The 21332-nt window shown below is 38.4% G+C and overlaps 1 protein-coding gene and 1 non-coding gene across 2 annotated transcripts; one reads left to right on the top strand and one right to left on the bottom strand.

Annotated features, from left to right (window-relative positions):
- Nucleotides 1-11184: 11184 nt before the first annotated feature.
- Nucleotides 11185-11294, bottom strand: LOC121993336. The gene has a single exon (XR_006115198.1). It is a non-coding gene; the product is annotated as a small nucleolar RNA R71 (small nucleolar RNA).
- A 22-nt stretch (nt 11295-11316) lies between these two features.
- Nucleotides 11317-13066, top strand: LOC121990997. Its single transcript, XM_042545032.1, has 2 exons — nt 11317-11600; nt 12427-13066. The coding sequence occupies exons 1-2, from the start codon at nt 11317-11319 to the stop codon at nt 13064-13066; spliced, it is 924 nt and encodes a 307-aa protein (XP_042400966.1).
- Nucleotides 13067-21332: the final 8266 nt, after the last annotated feature.

Genomic DNA, 21332 nt, shown 5'->3' with positions numbered 1-21332 from the left:
TGCATTCTTTATTCTTTTTGTTTATGAATCAAATTCTTTGTGTTCTTTATTCTTTTCTTTGTAAATTAAATTATGTAATCTTGTTCTTGTATGCGAAGATCTAACTTTTCAAGAGATTTATTTCCTCTTGATCCTGAAATTGATAGAACCTTTCATAGAAGGAAAACCTCGCAAAGACAACAAGAAGAACAAGAACACTTAAACATGGCGAACAAACCACTTAAAGATTATGCAACATTATATGCTAGAGGGCTTCGTTCAAGTATTATTAGAGCATCTATTGAAGTCAATAATTTTGATATAAAGCCTGCAATAATCACTATGGTGTAATAGAATTAATTTGGTGGAGGACTGCATGAAGATCCTAATCAACACTTGGAAGTTTTCTATGAAATTTGTGGTACCATGAAGATGAATGGTGTTCCTTCAGAAGCAATGAGATTGTTATTGTTTGGGTTTTCTTTACAAGATAGAGCAAAACAATGGTTAAATTCTTTACCTCCAAATAGCATCACCACTTGGGAGCAATGTGAGCAACAATTCTTAGATAAATTCTATCCACCAAGCAAGACTGCTCATATGAGAAATCTTATTGCAAGCTTCAGACAATCTGACTCAGAATCTTTATTTGAAGCATGCGATAGATATAGCAACATGCTTAGACAATGTCCACACCAAAGATTGGAGCAATGGTTAGTGTTGCATACATTTTATAATGACATCAATTATCATACAAAGGTGTCCCTAAATTCTGTTGCTGGAGGAGCACTTATGAATAAAAGTTTGGATGAAGCCGAATATATTATTGGAAGTGTAGCACAAAACTATCATCAGTGGGCAACAGAAAGAAGTGGAGGCTATTCTTTTTCAAACTCAACTAAAGCATCAGGAAAATTTGATGTAGATGCAATCACTATGATGTCTGCAAAACTAGATGATCTTACAAAGAAGCTGGAAAATATGGGAACAAGTACTAGTACAGTCAATGCCATTGTATGTTGTTGTGAAACATGTGGGACTTTTGATCATGCTTAAGACTCATGTCCTCTAGGAGCTATCTCAGTACAAATCAATCAATTAGAACAATGTGATGCTATCATGAGCTACAATCAGAAACAGAACAATCCATTCAAACACATACAACCCTGGATGGAAGAATCATCCTAATTTTTCCTATAGAAACAATCAAGAACAAGGACCATCTATGGGGGCAAGACCAAGTTTCTCGCCTGGACAACAAAATTTCCATCAACAACAATCTTCTCAAGGCTATCAATTCTCAAAAATTGAGAAAATGCTTGAGGAAATTATTTCCAATCAAAATGAAATGAAGTAAGAACTTAAGGTGCTATCTCAAAGAATGGATAATTTAGATAAGTACTAGAAAATTTTAGATAGCCAAATTGCCCAGTTAGCTTCATCATCTTCAAGAGCACCAGGACAATTTCCTGAAAAACCTTATGTTAATCCAATGGAGTACTGCAATCGAATTGAACTTAGGAGAGGACGGACCTTGGGGGATCCTCAAGTGACTGCTATAAAAGGGATGAAAATTGAAGAAGAGCTCTCACCTCCAGCACTTGAACCTATTCAGATTCAAGATGAAGAGGAGAGTACCAATAAGGTTGAAGAGACTCTTCCACTTAACCCACAAAATCAAGTGGTCCCTTTTCCTCAAAGATTAGTTATGCTAAAAAAAGATGAAGGGTTTGGCAGATTTGTGAAAAAAGTAAAGGAAATTTGTGTTGAAGTTCCTTTAATTGATGCAATCCTACAAATGCCAAAGTTTTGCCAAATTTCTGAAGGACATCATGCCAAATAAAAGAAGAAGGGGAGACATCGAGACCATAGCACTTACCGAGGAATGTAGCACTTTGTTTGAAAAGAACACTTCCCCAAAGCTTAAAGATCCAGGAAGCTTTTATATTCCTTGCAATATAGGAGCTGAATTTATAGAAAAAGCTTTTTGTGATTTGGGGGCAAATGTTAGCCTCATTCCATATTCAATTTGTAATAAATTAGGTCTAAAAAACTTTAAACTTACGACCATGGCACTACAATTAGCTGACCATTCTTGCAGATATCCTATGGGTATTATAGAGGATGTGTCGGTAGAAGTTGGTGGGATCATAATTCCCACAGATTTTGTGGTACTCGACATGATTGAAGACTCAAAGATCCCAATCATATTAGGAAGACCTTTCTATACAACAGCTGCAGCAATAATTGATGTTAAAAACCATAAACTTTCATTGGTAATTGGTAAGGAAAGGCTGGAATATGATTTGTCTAACTCTTTTAATCATGTTTCTTCTCTTTTAGTAAGTGTTTGTAGTGGGTCGGACGCTTACAAGCTAGAGGATTGGAATTTCCATCCTCATGGGAGGCCGTCGGATGAGGAACATGGTCCGACAAGTGATGTTGGGAGAAGGCCTCCCAATAAAAATGAAAAACATATCTGCCCTCCGAGGGCAAGAAAATGAAAAGAAAATGGGGATCGGTTGAGCTAAAGATCTTAAACAAGCACTTCTTGGGAGGCAACCCAAGGGTTTCTTTAGTTAGTTTTAATTCGAGTTTTATTTTTCATTAGTTAGTGTTTTTATTTTGTTGTCTTTTTTGTTTTTAGGTTGGAAATTGTGTCCATGAGCTGACCATGATCATTTCATGGGCATGGAAGCAAACGAGAAGGTGGAAAGGAAGAAATATAGCATTTTGGGTCTTGAAAGAGCTTGGCTGTGTGACATACACGACTGTGTAAGACTTACAAAGAAGGAGAATGCATTGTCCATGTACCATACATGGGTCGTGAGATTTTACTCGAGAAGGAGAAAGGCAAGGTCATGTCCCATACACAGCTGTGTAGGAATTCCCGAGAAGAAGAACGACTTGGCTATGTCTCACACACGGCCGTGTGAGGCTAGCTTAAGAAGGAAAGGAATAAGGTCATGTACCATACATAGCCGTGGAAAAGAAGCCGAGAAGGAGCCTGCATTGCCCGTGTCAATTGACACGATCGTGTGGACTTACTCGAGAAGGAGAAGGATTGGGTCGTGTAGATCCACACGGCCATGTGGAGCAACTTAACCCTGGCCATGTCTATAAGACACGACCATGCCTAGGCCATGTCGGCCACACCCCCAAGCTACTTCTCTCTCCCAAACTCTTCTCATCTTCAACTTTTCTTCTCAACCTCTTAGATCTAGACCTCAAACCTCTTTTCCTAAACTTCATCAAGATCTAGATCTCAACAATAATTCTCCTCTCCTATTTTCAAGATCTATAATTTCTTTTCCTAAAGATCTTACTTTTTAAGATCTATTCTTGCAAGATCAATCCTCTCCAACAAAACAACACCTTTCTCTATTTGAGCTTGACAATATATCTAATCTTTTGAAGAAACTTTGTAAGGGAAGCGGTGGATCAAGCGGAGGAAGGGAGTCAACAAAGGAAAAAAGGAAAGGAAAAGGTCACAAAGGGGCAAAGGAAAGAGGATTTCATGCGACGAAGGTAACGACAATGAATTCAATATTATTTTTAGAAATGAAGATCATAAATCTAGATTTGATATTCTTGTCAATAGAAAGATTGTGTGTATATGTTATATGGACCCAACTATTTTGAGAAGTAGGAGGCCCAATGTGTGATGTTGGAAGGTCATTTTTCTTTATCAGATGATCAGTTTAGAGAGGTGCGGATCATTTTCAGTTTACGAGAAATTTTCAAGGTCAAGTGGTTGAGTTTGTTCAGGACTATGATATTTATCAAGCTAGGATGAGAGAATTCATGCAGGGTATGAGTATTACTAGTCAACAAGTTAGTGCCCTTTATGAATATCATAAGTTCCTGAGTGAAACGCCGGATTTCCCTAGTTTTCCTATTGGTCATCCACGTAGACCTCCACCACCTCCTCCACCACCATATTGATTTCATCGGGATGATGAAAGGTTTAAGTCGCGGGGGGGGGGGGGTTTGCAACCTGAATTTTTTTCATTTTCAGTTTTCAATTTTCTGCATTTTGTTTGTTTTTGTCTCGCATTTATTATGCTTGTTTGGTTTTTTTTACTGTCATTTGACTGTCTTTTGAAGTGTTTTGTGGAATTCATTTTGGAAACATCAATCCTCACTTATATGCTTACTTGTCTAAAAGCAAAATTTGTTAGCACGTTTTTATCTTGATTCATGATGTTGTAAATGATGCTAGTATATTTAATGTACCTCTTTTCTCTATCTTAAGTAGCATGATGTGAGCTAAGTATTGTATGGAGATAAGTTTGAGTTTTGGCTTAACCTTAAGGATCTTACCCTCACTTACTTGAGCTTGAATAGTTGATATCATTGAAATAGTCATGATTCTTCCTATTTGTTTAGTACTTGGTTTCCTTGGTGATTTCTCAAACTTCATTTTGGTTACTGGATGAGCCTCGAATCATGTAAGCTCATTTGGAAAAATCAAAATATCTCAATATTTGTGCTTATGTACATATGTGTTAAAGTGTTGCACCTTGCAATCACTTAGAAAAAAATGAAAAAAAGTGAAAAGGAAATGAAAAAAAATGTTGAATAAGAGACATAAAAAATAGTTGTTTTGAGTTGAAACTAGCAAGTTACCCCTTTGAGACTGCGTCAGGTTACTAGGGAAATAACTACTATGATTCTCTTGATATCGAGCACGCCTTTGAAACCTTGGGTTGATTGAGAAATATGAACCAAGTGTGTGGCAGGTACGTGCCTATCACCAGAAATATTAGGAACTCAATTGGATGACGACTTGACTAGGATGAAGATTGAAACTTGAAAGGTTTGGGTCATTATTTGCACTGTGCATAAGAGACTTATGATTAAGCCATACTTGGGTTATTTCTATGATCATGCTTATCAATGAAACTTGTAGATAGAGTTAGGAAAGTGCATTAGGGATTATGATGCATTATTGAGCACGTGAGTCTAGATTGCGACATTTTGCTTGAGGACAAGTAAAAGTTTAAGTCTGGGGGTGTGATGTGCATAGATTTTATACACTTGTTTATCATGTTTTGACGCACATTACTATATTTTACGCATGCTTTATCGATGCATTTTCATACTCCTTGCTTACTTTTATTATATTTACTCTTCTTTATTCAGATATCTGCTCTTGTGTGTTTTTATATCTATAGGAGTCAAATTTGGAGAAGAAATGAACAATTGAAGGAAGATAGCGTTGGCCATGTGTGCCACACGGCCATACCAAAGGAACGGGAAGGAAAATGACCTTGGTCGTGTGGAGCAGACCGGGTGTGCAACATCAGCAGAAGAGGGGGTAGACATGGTCATGTGGTTTCACATGACCGTGTCACCTTTGAAGTAAAATCAGCACACGACCGTGTAGATCTACATGGTCATGCAACATTTCCAAAGGCCGTGCATTGCTATGACGTGTGTGCCACACAGCCGTGTAGCATTTCCATAGGTTAAGATTGGCACGACCGTGTGTGCTTTCCAGAGAAGAAGATTGTCACGGCCTTATGAATCTCACATAGCCGTGTGACCCTGGTCGAGAGCAAAACAACCGAGGTCGTGTGAGATCCACACGACCGTGACATGGGTCGTGTGGCGCCCAAACTCCCTGCTCTATTTAAAGGGCTTCTTCCTCTTTGAAAGGGGGTATAATCTTTGCGAGATGTAGATTTTGGTTTTTACCCTAAATTAGGGATCATGCATATCTATCTAAGCATTTTAGAAATGTTGAATATCCACCTAGGATGTCACTTGTTAGTAAATGTCATTATCCTTAATCATAAGGAAATTAAAATAATGCATGATGATTTATGACATACATCAAAAAGAATAATTTTCAAAAGAAAATATACTATAGATACATGATGTATGTATGACATGACATGATATTTTTATTGTGTTTTTCATAATAAACATGAATGTAAAATATGATGTTATGGCATATGATGGGCAAACAATCATGGAAAATTAGCATAAAGAAAATATACCTAGATAACCTATCTAAATATCCTTAATCCTTGCTAAATTAAAATACAATCCTAGATTGCCCATATTTTTTCAAGAAAATGTCAAACCCCAACTTGGCATTTATTTTCCTTTCCCTATTTGTGCCAATTTAAATTATGTATAATTTCTCAAGGTTTGGCACATTTTACTCTTCCAAAGAATAATCATTTAATTCTTATCATTTTCAAAGGTTAACAAAAACCTTGAAAATGCTTGCAAATATCAACTTTATCAAGGTTGGGTTAACCACCCTTCCCATTTGGAGTCGGCACTCTCTAAACCCATCTAGGGTGTAGAGAATATGCTCCTCGGAATCCAAACCTATTGGTGCTCCTTGGATGCTCTAGGTACTCACTAGGGATAATTTCTCTAGATACCTTCCTAATAACCTTTCTAGGCTTTTTAGATGCCTTGGTCACTTTCTCTAGGTCATCTCTAGGGATAGCTTCCCTTGTGACCTTCTTGGTGACTTTCTTTAACTTTTTAGAAGTCTTAGTCATATTTGTTGTTGCAAAGATACTCTTAGGGATAACTTCCCTTGTATCCTTGACTTGACTCCTAGACCTAGGATTTATTTCATAGGTATATGAAACCCTATGATATGAACTTACATCCTTCTTAGCCTTAGGTTTGTATCCCAAACCTCTATGGCCATTGGATGACTTTTGGTTTCCTAAACCTAGGTTATGCTCTTTTTACCCTTAAGGATACTTTCCATCCTTTTTAGGGTCTTTTCAATTTTGTCAAGTCTTGACCTCAAGGCTTGGTTTTCCAACCTTAAATCCTTAGATTTTGATTTTTCTTGATTTCTATGAGCATTTCTATTTTTAGGTCTATAACTAAAATCCTTAGAGTTATTTCCTAATTTGTCTACCTTCCTAGCCTTAGGTGTGGTAGTCTTAGCATAATAAGCCACATGATTTTCCTTAATTCTATCATGCTTTCTATTTTCATGATAGATAGTATTAAAATGATATAAATTAGAATTAGCATGCTTTTTACCATGATTAACGCAATTGGCTCAATAAATGATACCTTGGGTTTGCTCATGAGGGGTCCCCCTTGACTTGAGCTTCCTTCTTTAAGCTTGGTTTGTTTCTTCCCCATTGGACATTGGCTTCGATAATGTTCATTTTGCTTGCACATGAAACACACAATGTGTTCCTTGTTCTTCCTTATCATGAGGCTAACCTTCTTAGGCTTCTCCTTAGCCTTGGGTGCCACTTGACCCTTCTTCCTGGTCAATTTGGGGTACTTACTCTTGTAGTTCCCATATTCCCTACACTCAAAGTAAATAATATGATTTTTATTATTAATTGAACTACTTATACCTTTAGATGTAGGGATGGCACTTGATCCTCCATTTGATGACTCTTGATTTTTGGAGGATGCCCCATCTTCTTCACTTGACCCGGAAGTAGAAGCTTCTCCTTCTTCTTGGTCCGGAGTCATCGAATGTCGCTCCCCGTCAATCCTAGAGGTGGAGACTTCTTCATCTTCATCTTGTACATGGAACAAAGAGTAAGCTCCCTCTTTGCCCTTTTCATTGCATTCCGTTGAGGATGAAGCCTCTTCTTCTTCCTCCGATGTTGAGCATCTCTCAACTTCGGTCTCCTCTCCTTCTTGATCCAATGAGTTACCCTCTTTGGATTTTTCTTGAATTGGTACAGTGGAGAATTCCTCATGAACTTTAGCCAATTTGCTCTATAGCTCTTTGGCATCTTCAAATTCTCCAATTTACTTTAAAATATTGCTCGGCAATAAATTAACCAATAGCTTGGTTACTTTATCATTAGCCTCACATCTTTGAATTTGCTCTTGGCTCCACTTGCTCTTCTTGAGAATTTTGCCTTCTCCATTTGTTGGAGCTTGGAAACCTTCCACTAGAGCAACCCATTGCTCTATGCCCATCATAAGAAAATTTTTGATCCTTGATTTTCAAGAATCTAAGCTCATTGATATGAATAGTGGAGGCACCCTTGTGTTGAAACTGAATCCATTTTGGAATTTCATCTTAAAGTTAAGCCTTTTGAAGTCTTTAACTTTGATGAACTTACTTCAACTTCTTCTCCCTCTAGCTTTTTACCCTTTCCGGCGGTGATTTCGGTGAAGAGCAACCTTGCTCTGATACCACTTGTTAGGGTCGATTTGTAGCTAGAGGGGGGGTAGGGGGTGAATAGCTCGTCGCGCTTCGTTTTCTTGCTTCATTGTTATTGATATGTAGCAGAAAGACTCAAAACAAGACTCACAATACTAACACGAGGATTTACTTGGTATCCACCTCAAGAAGAGGTGACTAATCCAAGGATCCAGCTCTCACTCACTCATCCACTATAAAGACACTCCTTCTCAGTAACTACCGAAGGTGGAGAAGACTTGTACAACGCTCACAATAAAACAAGAAGAAAAAGGAAAGAAAATACAAGTAAAATCTTACAAGATTTAGAACATAAAGCTGAAACCCTAACTTCTTCTTCTTGCTTGAATACACCCCTTGACTTGCTTGGAAGTGTACCAACACTCCTCTCTAAGCCTCCAAGATCTGGTGTGTGTCGGTGAGCTCAATGGAGAAAGTCACATGAGGTTGGGGATGAAGCTCACGAAGAACTGACGAAGAAATCACTAGCCAACGGCTTTAACCTACGCAACGGTTACATCCCAATCAATCGGCTGATCGATTGGGGAGGTTGTATCAATTGGCTGATCGATTCAGCCTTCTGCTGTGTTTCTCGTGACCGTATGAGAAAATTAGCTCCAATCGATTGGCTGATCAATTGGCAGTGCCCAATCAATTAGCTGATCGATTGGGAAGCATTTTGTTTCTGCGATATAAGCTCCCAATCGATAGATTAGCTAATCGATTGGGAAGCATTTTGTTTCTGCGATATAAGCTCCCAATCGATAGATTGATCGATTGGGCCAGCCTTCACTCGCACACACAACCAATTGATCGACTGATTGATTGGACAATAGTCAAATCGATTGGTTGATCGATTGATCTCCCTTTGACTTACTTAAATCAAGTCTAGGAATCCCAATTCCAACATCCAGTCAACCGTGACCTATTGGAACTCCTCATGCCTAGCATCCAGTCAACCTTAACCTGCTGAGACTTTTCACCAAGAGTCCAGTTAATCCTTTGACCCACTTGGACTTTTTGATGTGCGTAGATATTATGATCATTTATGCATGTTTTAACGCACATTCACTTGCTTTATTTGTATATATTCTTCACACGATCATCACTCCTATTGTTTATTCAGTATTAATTACTCTTTTGTCGAAGATCTGCTCTTGTATGGTTTTGTGTTGACAGGGATAATTTTTGGAGCAAAAACGGTGATTGTCGACGCATCGGAGCAAAAGCAGAAAACCACTTGACAACGGCCGTGGAACCGTGCACAGTCATGTGGCCATTCCCGAGAGAGAGCAACACATGGTCGTGCGACCTTGCATGGCTGTGCCTCATGACCAGAGTTGAAGGAAGACATGGTCGTGCCACTCTACCCGAAGAGGGAGAGGAGTTGGTCATGCGGATCTCGCACGGCCATGGCACGGGTCGTGCGACTCCCGTGCCCTAGCCTATAAAAGGGCTCTTAACCCTTCCCCTTGAAGGAGAGGAGAGCCGAAAAAGAGAGATACACCTTGGTATCGTTCCGCGTTATCCCAGACCTCTGTTCGATGATCCGAGATCACCTCCATCACCGCATCAACTCCAGAAGCAAAGGATTGGATCCGAAGATCACTCAACATCATTGAATAAGCATCTCTATTCCCTCTCTCTTCTTGTCTAGGGATTGAATGTTTAATTATACTATATCTTTGGGTTTTTCCCCTGTGTCTATGGAGTAAATTCTTTGTTCTAGGATCAGAGAGTAGTTGTGGATAGGTTATGATGTAAGATTCATGCTTGTGCTTTCACTCATTGAATGATTTCGCTTGTCTTGTTTCAATTTGATATGCATGAGACTTGTTTGCCATGTCGTATTAATTGATTGTGTTGGGATTGCTAATTTCATAAAGAGAGGATCTTAGATCGTATACTCGAGGGGCCCTAGTGACAGGGGTAACCCGTTCACGAACATCTAGGGTACTCCCTCGAAAGGAGAGGTAATTCCTCCACAAGGAAGTAAGAAACCAAACCAAACTCCTATCTCTATCCTTAATGATACCGATTAGGTTTGCATTCTTGTGATCTTCTGAGGCACCCTAGTGACAGGGGTTAACCGTAACAGGATTTCATAGGGATCTTCACTATTTAGTGCTTAAGGGTAGTGGCTATAACTTCCGACGAGTACATATTGATTGACATTGAGGAAAGGATAGAACATGATACATTAGTTACCACCACAACAAAACTGAACTCCTAGAGCTCTTCCCAAACCAAGTAAAACTCTCTCTCTCTCTTGCCAGTTCTCACATCTACTTCCCAAGTTCTTTTCTTCTCAAGAAATAGTTCACTTACAACCATCGGTAGTTTAGCTAATTCTACGTGAACAATCACTAGTTCTTATAACCAGTCCTCGTGAAATTGATAATATTTTATTACTGACGACGTATCCGTGCACTTGCGGAAGTGTAACAAGTTTTTGACGTTGTTGCCGAGGACTGCGCCTATAACATTAGTGATAATCATATATATATATAAACTATTTCTTTTATTCTGCGCTTGGATTATTCAATATCTTTTTTTTTTTGCATGCGAAGAGCTAATGTTTCAGGAAAACTTCTATCGTTGATCCAAAAATTGATAGAACTTTCCTGAGGAGATGAAACTTGGAAAAACTCCAAGCAGAACAAGAAACTTCAGAAATGGCTGACCAGCTTTTGAAGGACTATGCAGCACCTTATGCACGAGGGCTTCGGTCTAGCATCACTCGACCACCAATTGAAGCTAACAATTTTGAAATCAAGCTTGTAGTGTTCCACATGGTTCAGTAAAATCAATTTGGAGGAGCACCGCATGATGATCCCAATCATCACTTGGAGTTTTTCTATGAGATCTGTAGTACTATGAAAGTGAATGGGGTCCCTCCAGAAATAGTAAGGTTACTTCTTTTTAGATTTTCCTTGAAAGACAGAGCCAAGCAGTGGCTTAATACTTTACCAGCAAATAGCATTACATCTTGGGAGCAGTGTGAGTAGAAATTTCTGGACATATTTTACCCGCCAAGTAAAACTACACACATGAGGAATTTAATTTCAAGCTTCAAACAGGCAAACTCAGAATTATTATTTGAAGCATGGGATAAATTCAAGAGTATGCTAAGATAGTGCCCCCATCATGGCCTCGAGAAGTGTTTGGCGCTACACATGTTCTACAATGGAATCAATTATCATACGAAGGTGTCCCTCGATTCTGCAGTAGGAGAGGCGTTGATGAACAAGAGTCTTGATGAAGCTGAAGACATAATAGATAATGTGGCCCAGAACCATTATCAGTTGGCAACCGAAAGATCTGGAGGTTCCTTTTCTGGGAATCCAATAAAGGCATCAGGAAAATTTGATGTAGATGTAGACACACTCATGTCTTCAAGGCTGGATGCTCTGACCAAGAACCTTGAGACCATAGGAAATAACACAACCAATGCAATAGTGTGTGTATGTGAAACTTGTGGAAGTTCGGATCAGGCTCAAGATACTTGCCCCTAGGGTCAATACAAGCACAAATACATCAACTTGAACAATGTGATGCGATAGTCGGTTATAACTAAAGGAACAATCCCTACTCCAACACTTACAACCCTGGGTGGAGGAACCACCCAAAATTTTCTTACCGGAGAAATCAAGATCAAGAACCAACAAAGCCAAGCTACCAACCTGGGCAACAAAACCACCAATCTGGACCATAGACTTATCAACAACAGCAACCTTCAAACTGTCCAGAATTGAAAAGATGCTTGAAGAAGCTCTCTTGGAGAAAAAAGAGATGAAGAATGAAATCAAGCAATTGAATCAAAGAATAGAGAATTCTAAAAATCATCAAAAGATGCAAGATAGCCAAATCGCTCAGATAGCCCAGTCCTTTTCAAGAGCACCGGGAGCATTTCTGGGAAAGCCCAACATAAACCCGGTGAAACATTGCAACCGCATTGAGCTGAGGAGTGGACGGACTTTGGGAGATCCATAAATGGGTGCTCAAAAAGGAATTGATTTATAAGAAGAGCTCTTTCCTCTCATGCCTAATTTAATCCAGAACAAGGATAGGGAAGAGATTACCAAGAAGGTTGAAGGGACTTTTCCACTCCCCCCACAATGTCAGACGATTCCTTTCCCTCAAAAGCTAATAACTTCCCAAAAAGATGAAGAGTTCCACTGATTCCTTAAGAAGATTAAAGAAATCTGCATTGAAGTACCTCTAATAGACACACTGCACCACATGCTGAAGTTTGCTAAATTTTTAAAAGGTATTCTTTCTAACAGAAGACAGAAGAGCGACTTCGAGACTGTAGCATTGACAGAGAAGTGCAGCGCTCTTCTCACGGCAGACACTCCCCCGAAGGTCCAGGATCCAGGAAGTTTTTCTATACCGTGTAAGATTAGCTCTGAGCTCATACATAAGGCTTTCTGCGACTTGGGAGCGAGTGTCAGCCTATTTCCATACTCATTATGCAAGAAACTAGGACTCCAGAACATCAAACTTACTACTATGACACTACAATTGGATGACCATTCATGTAGATACCCAATGGGTATAGTGGAGGACGTGCTAGTAGAGATAGGTGGATGCATCGTTCCCATAGATTTTGTTGTCCTGGATATGGAGGAGGATCCCAAGATCCCAATCATCCTAGGAAGACCATTCCTTGCCACCGCTGGAGCCCTTATCGATGTGAAACGTCACAAGTTATCCCTGGAGATTGATAAAGAAAGGTTAGAATTCGATTTGTCTGATTCTCCTAATGGCATCTCTTCTTTTCCGGGAAATGCCAGCAAGTCGAATATACACAAAGCTGAGGAATGCAGTTTCCATGGGAGGCCACCGGATATGATGCATTATTTGGAAAAACTTGAGAGGTCGCCCCAACAAGCAATAAAAAGTATATGTATCCTGCATGAGTGAAACTGAGGGCGCAAACTAGAGTATTAACCCTAGGAGGAGAGCCATGCTTCCATGGGTTTAGTCCACATTAACTGATACGGAGTCGAGCTAAAGGCCTAAAACAAGCGCTTCTTGGGAGGCAACCCAAGGGTTTCATTTTAATTCGTTATCCACATGTCGTTTTATTTTAGTTCAATCAAGTATTTTTATTCTTGGATCTTTGTTTTCAGGATGTGCATTAGCCTCCACGAGCTAGCCGTGATCATTTCATGGGTGTGGCAGCGTTGGAGGGGTCAAAAAGGAGGAGAGACAGACACTACGCGCGTAAGGGAGTCCACCGTGTGAATCTACACGGTCGTGCGAAGCTGATAGAGGAGGAAATGGCACAGGTCGTGTGAACCCACACGGCCATGTGGCCTTTGTAGAGAAGGAACAATACATGGTCATGCAGATCTAGCACGGCCGTGCAAAGCTACTCGAGGCGAAGAGTGCACGGGCCGTGTCGGTTGACATGGCCGTGTGATCTCGACCGAGAGGAGGAAAGAAGGGGGCGTGCCAACAGGCATGGCCATGCGATGACCCCATCACCTAGGCGTGTCTTTAAGACACGGCTATGCCTTACCCGTGTACACCGCCAACCACCCTAAATAACCCTACTTCCCATCTCTTTCTCTCCCAAAAAAAACCTTTTCTTCCCCACTACACCTCATCAACCTTCATTACCTACATCTAAAACTCATCTTTACTGAGATCTAGATCTAGATCTAAGTTTTCTTCAAGCCCCAAATTCGAAAAGAGAGGAAAAATTCCCCTATCCTTCTTCTTTCTCCTCCTCTATCTTCAAGATCCACATCCACCCACAAGAAAGTCCTCAAATTCCCCTTGTATATCATGTCTCAAATCTTGAAGAGACTCCGACGAGGAAGCGGTGGAGTTGGCGAAGGAGATGCGCCGGGAGGAGACAAAGGCAAGGGAAAGGCTTCTTCATCCAAAGGCAAAGGCAAAAGGGTGGCACGCGACGAAGGTAACGACAACGAATTTAATATTATTTTTAGAAATCAAGAACATAAAGTTAGATATGATATTCTTGTTGCTAGTAAAATTGTGTGCACTAGATATATGGATCAACCACCATGGATATGTTATGGATTAGGAATGACGTAGATTGGATGATTAGCTCCTTTGATTGGCATGACATGATGTACACACTTCTACTGACTTACCCCTACCTAGTCCTAGAATTTTTAAGTTCAATTAATGTTAAATTTTTTTCTAAGGATGACTACATTGGGGTCATAACTTTTAGGTTGATGAACAAAGAAATTCGGTGGATGTTTAGTGATTTTAATATTTGTTTTGGTTTACCTACTGGAGGTGCCCGTGGATTTGATGGTACTATAGACTGGAATGGATTTTGGGCTTCAATCACGGGATCAAAGAACCCTTATGAACCCTCTAGAGAAAAGGCATCATGCATGCAAAACCCTACTTTTAGATACCTTCACCATGCAATGAGCAAAATAATCTTTGGTCGAGGCGAGAGTGATGGGGTGGTTAGGAAGATGGAGCTTTATTCTTTTTGGGTGATGCTAAATAAAGTCAACTTTGATTCTGGGTTTCATTTCTTACAAAACTTGTTGTGAGCAGGTAAAGCATCTTCAGGGATGATAGTGTTTGGCGATTTAATCACCCAAATAGCAATAAATCTGGGTTGTGAGCTTGATGGGCTGGAGATCGTTCATGGTAATGATAAGATCGACATCGACTCTTGTCTTGCAATGAAGATGATCTGTCGGGATGAAAATTACCCCTTCCTTGTCCCGAGCGCACTTCAGTTCGCAATCCCGTGAACTGGGTGATCATTGATTCAGAACCCGAGTTTATTCCCTCCCTTATAGGAGATACTGAGCACCACCAAGAGCCCTCATCATCAGGACTCTCGCAACCCTCTGGATATCCAGAACTTGCTAGACACTCTTTTTTCCTATGGTATGGGACCTTCAAGATTTAATTTTTCTGATTTTCGTATCTTCTTAGACTCGCTTCATGAGAAGCACGCTACCCAATAATAATTATTGGAGGATCGCTTCAAGTTGTCTAACGACCAGTATAGGGAGGTACAAGACCATTTTCAATTTACTAGAGACTTTCATAGCTAGGTGACAGGATTTGTTCAGGATTATGAGGTTGACCAGGAAAGAATGAGGAATTTCATGGATGATATGGATATTACTAGACAACAAGTAGACTCTCTTTACCAATATCACTAGCACATTGTCCATCTCCCTGGTATGCCTAGATTTCCCTCTGGCACATGACGGGGACTCCCTTATCCCCCTTACCTGCCACCATTTTGATTTCATCGGGACGTTGAAAAGTCTAACTCGGGGGGGGGGGGGTTGTTGTGTTTGCACAAGCTGAGTCAAGTCGAGTCTTTTTCCTTGTCCTTCTGTATATATATTTATTTTACTTTATCTACTTGCATTTCATTTTATTTTTCAGTTTCATATTGCACTTTCTTTTTCCTATTTTTTAGTTTCATATTGCACTTTCTTTTCCCGCATGTAGTTTTTCATCGTGTTTATTTTGAATAGTTTTGAGACATATTTGAGAGCATCGAACCTTCTACTTCTTTTGCTGACTTGTCCAATAGCAAAATGACTAGCACGTGTATTTTCTTAGTTCATGTGTCGTAGAGATAGTATTAGTATGTTTGGTGTACCTCCTTTCTCTATCTTTAGTAGCATGAAATAAGCTAAGTATTGTACGGAGTTTAGTATAAGTTTTGGCCTAACTTTAAGGATCTTACTTTCACTTCACTTAAGCTTGAATAGTAGAAATATTTTGAAATAGTTATGATTCATCCAATTTATTCTGTACTTGTGTTCCCATGGGGATTCCTTAGTTATATTTTGGTTACTGGATAACCTCAGATCATAGAAGCTCATTCGAAAAAATCTAAATCCCAACATTTACATCTTGCATTTGTGATTAGTGCTACACTTCTATAGCACCCAAAAAAAGTTGAATAAGGGATAAAAAAATAGTTGTCGTGAGTGGAAACTAAAAATTTACCCTTTGAGATCGAGTTAGGTTACTGGGGAAATAAATTTTATGTTTCTCTTGATTCCGAGTAGTATCCTTTGAGACCTTGTGTAATTTAAGGGAAATGAACCAAGTGTGTGGCAGGTAAGTGTCTATCACCGGGAACATTAGGAACTCAATTGTATGACGACATGACTAGGATAGAAAATTGAAACTTGAAGAACTTGAGTCACTTATTACATGTAACACCCACTAAGCTTTTAAGATAAATATGAGAATGATGAATTTGCCTTAGAAAAATATTAGTAGAATGTTGAACCAAAAAGAAATAAAAATAGGGAGTGGTCAAGGATTGAACCTTGAACCTCTCATGATGTAAATGATAGGATTAAGGGGTAATAACCAGTTGGGATAGGAATAATATATTGATAGCAAAGGAGGGAAACTCATGATAAGGATGAGAGTAAAAGCTAGCCAAAAGAAAGCAAGAAAAGAGCAAGAGAAAGGCAACTTGCCTTACTTCTTTTCTCTCCCTCTTCCTCTCTCTTTTTGCCGTGACTTAAAGAGGACCATTAAGGGGATTCATTCCCCCTTGTTTCATCATGAATGATAAAAACAAATAAATAAATAAAATAAAAAGAAAATGAAAAAAAGGGCTAAGGGAGAAGGAAAGCAAAAACCAATTTTGCTACCTCTTCCCCCTTAACATAAAAGAGAGCATGTGAAGAGAAGATTTGATTTTTCTCTCATTTCTCTCATTCTCCCCTCTCCATCACCGAGAACCTCAGCCCCCTCTCCTCCATTTTCGGCCCCAAAACAAAGTTCCTCCTAGGATACAAAGGAGGGCTACCAAAGGAAATCAAAGGAGGAGAACAAGAAGAAGAGACCCTTTCTTCCATCACCACACTTTAGAACCACAAGCGAAAAGGATGTAAGCTTCCCCTCACCTGTGGTACAAGGGATTTTAATGTGTTTTTGGATTTTATGAGGATTTTAAAACCTAGAAACAAAGTTGTGAAAACTCGGCCAAAGAAAGGACTTGTTGATCCTAGGAATGTTTAATATAAGCTTTGATTCATGATAAGTTTTCTATGCTTTGTAAGAGGGTTTTCTCTCACATTTTTATATACATGTGATGTTGGATTAGGGATGTATCTAACCCTAGAGTTTCGGCCAAAAAGGTTTTGTAAGGGCTAGGGAATTTAATTGTTTACCTAACTTGCACAAAACCCTCTAAATAAATGGTTAAGGATCCATTATCGTTTTCATACTTGAAGGTTACTTGGAACCAAAAGTATCCCACTCACAAGTTTCGGCCAAGGAAGGGTTTAGGGTTAGGAAGACTTTGAATTTAAACTTACCATGTTTATATGATAGAATATAAAGTTTCTCAAAGAGTTGTATGCTTGTATGTTGATAGAAACTCATGAACATCACTTCTAAAGTTTCGACCATGGTAAGGTGGATGCTTTAGAATAGCTTAAACAGATTTTTAACATGCTCAAAACTTCCATGATAATAAGATATGAAAGTTGTTTGATGCTCCCATGCTTAATTAGAGTATAGGAAAATTGGTTGCATGATATATGTTAATTAAGACCACAAGGGTCCTAGCTTGTTTATGAACCAAACTTGTAAGTATAGTTTCTTTAATATTTTTGCCATGAAACTTATTTAGGTTTTCCATACTTTAGGCCACCTAAAACCTAGTTTAAAGACTTGGAAGGTTTCGGCCAAACATATGCTATGAGATAAAGAAAGGAAAAACCTAGGAAACCTAAGACACAACTTGAATGTATGCTTATAGTGCTTGACTTTTATACATGTTATGAAATGTGTTATGACTTTCTATGCTTTTATTCCATTTGAACAAATTCCATGCTTGATGAGGTTCGGCCATGTAGGGTTTAAAGACCTAGAAACTTTAAAATTTAGACCTCATGTGTTAAAGATGCTTCTTATGAAATTGAGATAACATGTTGATTGCAAATTCAAACTTAATAATTTTAAAATTTAAAAATAACTTAAATCTATCTCACATAAACTCATAAGATTCACATGTCTGATAATCTAGAAAGGGTGAGATAGAAAAATAAAAAAATAGATAATTATTTTTATCTTACTTATTTTAATACTTGAACACTAGGACCCCTCAAAATAACCAATTTATTTTTTTATTAATCAAGGGGAGTGAAAGAAGTTTAGTTACATTTTTCTAAATATTAAATATTTTTTTCAAAATTTCAAAGTACTATTCTTTAAAAAGTTCAAAATACTTTAAAAGTATTTTTTAAAAAGGAAGTTAAAGTTTTTTTGAAAATAAGGTTTAACTATTTATTGAAAAGTAACCTTAAATATTTTTTTAAAAAATATTTTTTTTGAAAAGCAAGTTCAAATATTTTTATCTGAAAAATAAGTTTTTATATACTTAATTAAGTTTTTATGTACTTAACTAAGTTTTCTTTGAACTCTTTTCAAAAAGCTAAGTACTTAACTGACTTTTGATAAAGTTAAGTATTTGATAAAGTTTTGATTCAAAGAAAAAGACTAAAGTCTAAATTAAAAGAAAAAGGCTAAGGTAAAAGTTATACATTTTTGAAAAACTATGTTTCAAAAACTATGTTTTTATCCTTCTAAAACTTAAGTATTTTTCAAAAGGGTTTTCATAGTTTTTAGCAATAATAAACCCTCCACATGGAATTTGTTTTTTTTTAAAGGAAAAAGTATATTTCAAAGTATTTGAAAAACTAAATGTACCTTTCCTCCCTAAATTATTTTTGATATATGGCAAACGGGGAGAGAATGGTCAAAAGTTAAGGGGAGTGATAAATGATGGGGGAGCTAATACTTAGTGAGAAAATGCTATGTTTTTCTTTAAACTGCTTTATATTTACTTAACTTTTGAACTTGGTTGTCATAATCAAAAAGGGAGAGATTGTTGGTGTAGAAAGCACCAAACGATCAAACCTAGAAGCACCAAATGATCAACCCTGTGTTTTGATAATGACAAAGGATTTAAAAGTTAAGATGTCTTTTTATCTAATAAGTGTGATTGAGCTTGCAGGAAAGTCCTAGTGGATCCTAGGCAGGTGGAAAATCCTAGGGGGAGATAACCCTAGGTCCTAGGGGGTGGTAACCTTACGTTATGTAAAATCCTATGGGGAGGTAATCCTAGGTACTAGGGGGTGGTAACCCTAGGTTATGGAAAACCCTAGGCGGAGGTAACCCTAGGTCCTAGGGGTTGGTAACCCTAAGTGGAAAGTCTTGGGAGGTCGAGCGCTTTGGGTAAAATCCTAGAGTTGAGGACTCTAGGTGAAAATCCTAGTGGTCGCGGACCAGGTGAAAGTCTGGAGGGGTCATGGAGCGGGCGGCCAACATGTAGACCTGAAGTCTCGGGCACAGAGAAAAAGTCCAGTCAGTTTGGAGGATCGATCTGGCAGCAGGTAACTTCTCTTGAGAGGAGTAGGTGAGGACGCGTTCCCCATTGAGGGAACAATAGGCGTCGGTTCGGCCTAGGGTATCTGGAGGAAATTCGAAAGTCAAAACTGGACAGTCCGAAGGTTGTTATATATTGCTTTACTTGTTATTTATCTAACTTTGTTTTACAGGGAAACTAACATTTTGCAGGTTAGAGTTTTAGCCTTGATCGATCGATCAAACTGGGGATCGATTGACCAAACCTCCAATCAGCAAGATCAAATTTCCAGCGGGTGAACCGGGTTTGACCAAGGGATCAGTAGATTTAACTATGATTCAAGTGGACACCTTTGAGTCTCGGACATGAAGGGAATACATGCTTTAGAAACCCTAGAACTTACTTGAACATGCTCATGTCACTCTCCATGAAATATGAAATGTAGAAAGCTAAAATTTACATGCTATATGTTGTTAGTGACCTAAATTGATGCCAAGGGAAGTTTCGGCCATGACTACTTGTATGAGGCCACTTATGAATTTATACATGATGTTAGAGTAAGTTCACATGCTTGTATGCTTGCTTGAAAACCTAAATGAGTACTTGTAAGTTTCGGCCAAGACATAAATTTAAGGGCTTAAAGAATTTAGGAACTAACTCAATGGTGCTTACCATATTCCTTGAAATGAATGCTATAAATATGGTTAAGGTTTCCATGCTTTATGTCCTTTAGAACCTTGTTTCACACTTGTTAAGATTCGGCCAAATGAGGTTTAAGGACTTGGAGAACTTAGAGTCCAAGTAAACCTTGTTTATGATATTTCCCATGAAAATGATATGTGAATGAATTAGGTTCTACATGCTTGGATGTGTTTAAAACCTAAATGGGCACCTAAGAGGGTTTCGGCCATGATAAGAACCCAAAGGATTAGGAAGCTTAGTACCCAAATTAATCATGTTACATTGTTCCTTATGATTGGATGAGCACATGATATACTTTTATGCTTAAACATGTATGCTTGTGAGCTATACAAGATGAGAATTTCTACGATATGTTATGAGTTTAGAATATGCATGCTTTATGTTATGATATGTGGGAAAATTATGCATGCTTTGATGATATGATATGAGTTTAAAATATGCATGCTTTATGTTATGATATGTGGTTAAATTATGCATGCTTTGATGCTATGTTAAGTGCTTAAGATATGCATGCTTTATGTTATGATATGTGGTTAAATTATGCATGCTTTGATGCTATGTTAAGTGCTTAAAATATGCATGCTTTCATGATATGCTATGTGGTTAAATTATGCATGCTTGATGATATGCTTTATGCTTAAAATATGCATGTTTTATGATCTATGTCTAAGTGATGCATATTGTTATGATATGATGTATGCCTAAGTGATGCATATTGTTATGATATGATGTATGCCTAAGTGATGCATATTTTGATGGTATGATGTATGCCTAAGTGATGCATACCTTTATGACATGATGTATGCCTAAGTGATGCATACCTTTATTATATGATGTATGCCTAAGTGATGCATACTTTTATGACATGATGTATGCCTAAGTGATGATGTATGCCTAAGTGATGATGTATGCCTAAGTGATGCATACCTTTATTATATGATGTATGCCTAAGTGATGCATACTTTTATGACATGATGTATGCCTAAGTGATGCATACTTTTATGATATGATGTGTGCCTAAGTGATGCATGCTTTTATGATGTATGATATGTATAAGTATGACATGTACTTTACTTTATATGGCTTGTACCAAGGGTGGGCTCCATAAGCGCTCCGGGGTCGATG

This window comes from Zingiber officinale, chromosome 6B (genome assembly GCF_018446385.1).
Source record: "Zingiber officinale cultivar Zhangliang chromosome 6B, Zo_v1.1, whole genome shotgun sequence".
NCBI classification, from domain to species: Eukaryota; Viridiplantae; Streptophyta; class Magnoliopsida; order Zingiberales; family Zingiberaceae; genus Zingiber; species Zingiber officinale.
The sequence above is the reverse complement of the archived record's forward strand: the minus strand, read 5'-3'. Positions and strand labels throughout refer to the sequence as shown.

Excerpts from the sequence above, each read along its gene's own strand:
- LOC121990997 (XM_042545032.1), top strand. The coding sequence starts at position 11,317 with ATGTTCTACAATGGAATCAATTATCATACGAAGGTGTCCCTCGATTCT. Across the intron at positions 11,601-12,426 it reads AACACAACCAATGCAATAGT|AAGACAGAAGAGCGACTTCG; the intron begins GTGTGTATGTGA and ends TCTTTCTAACAG.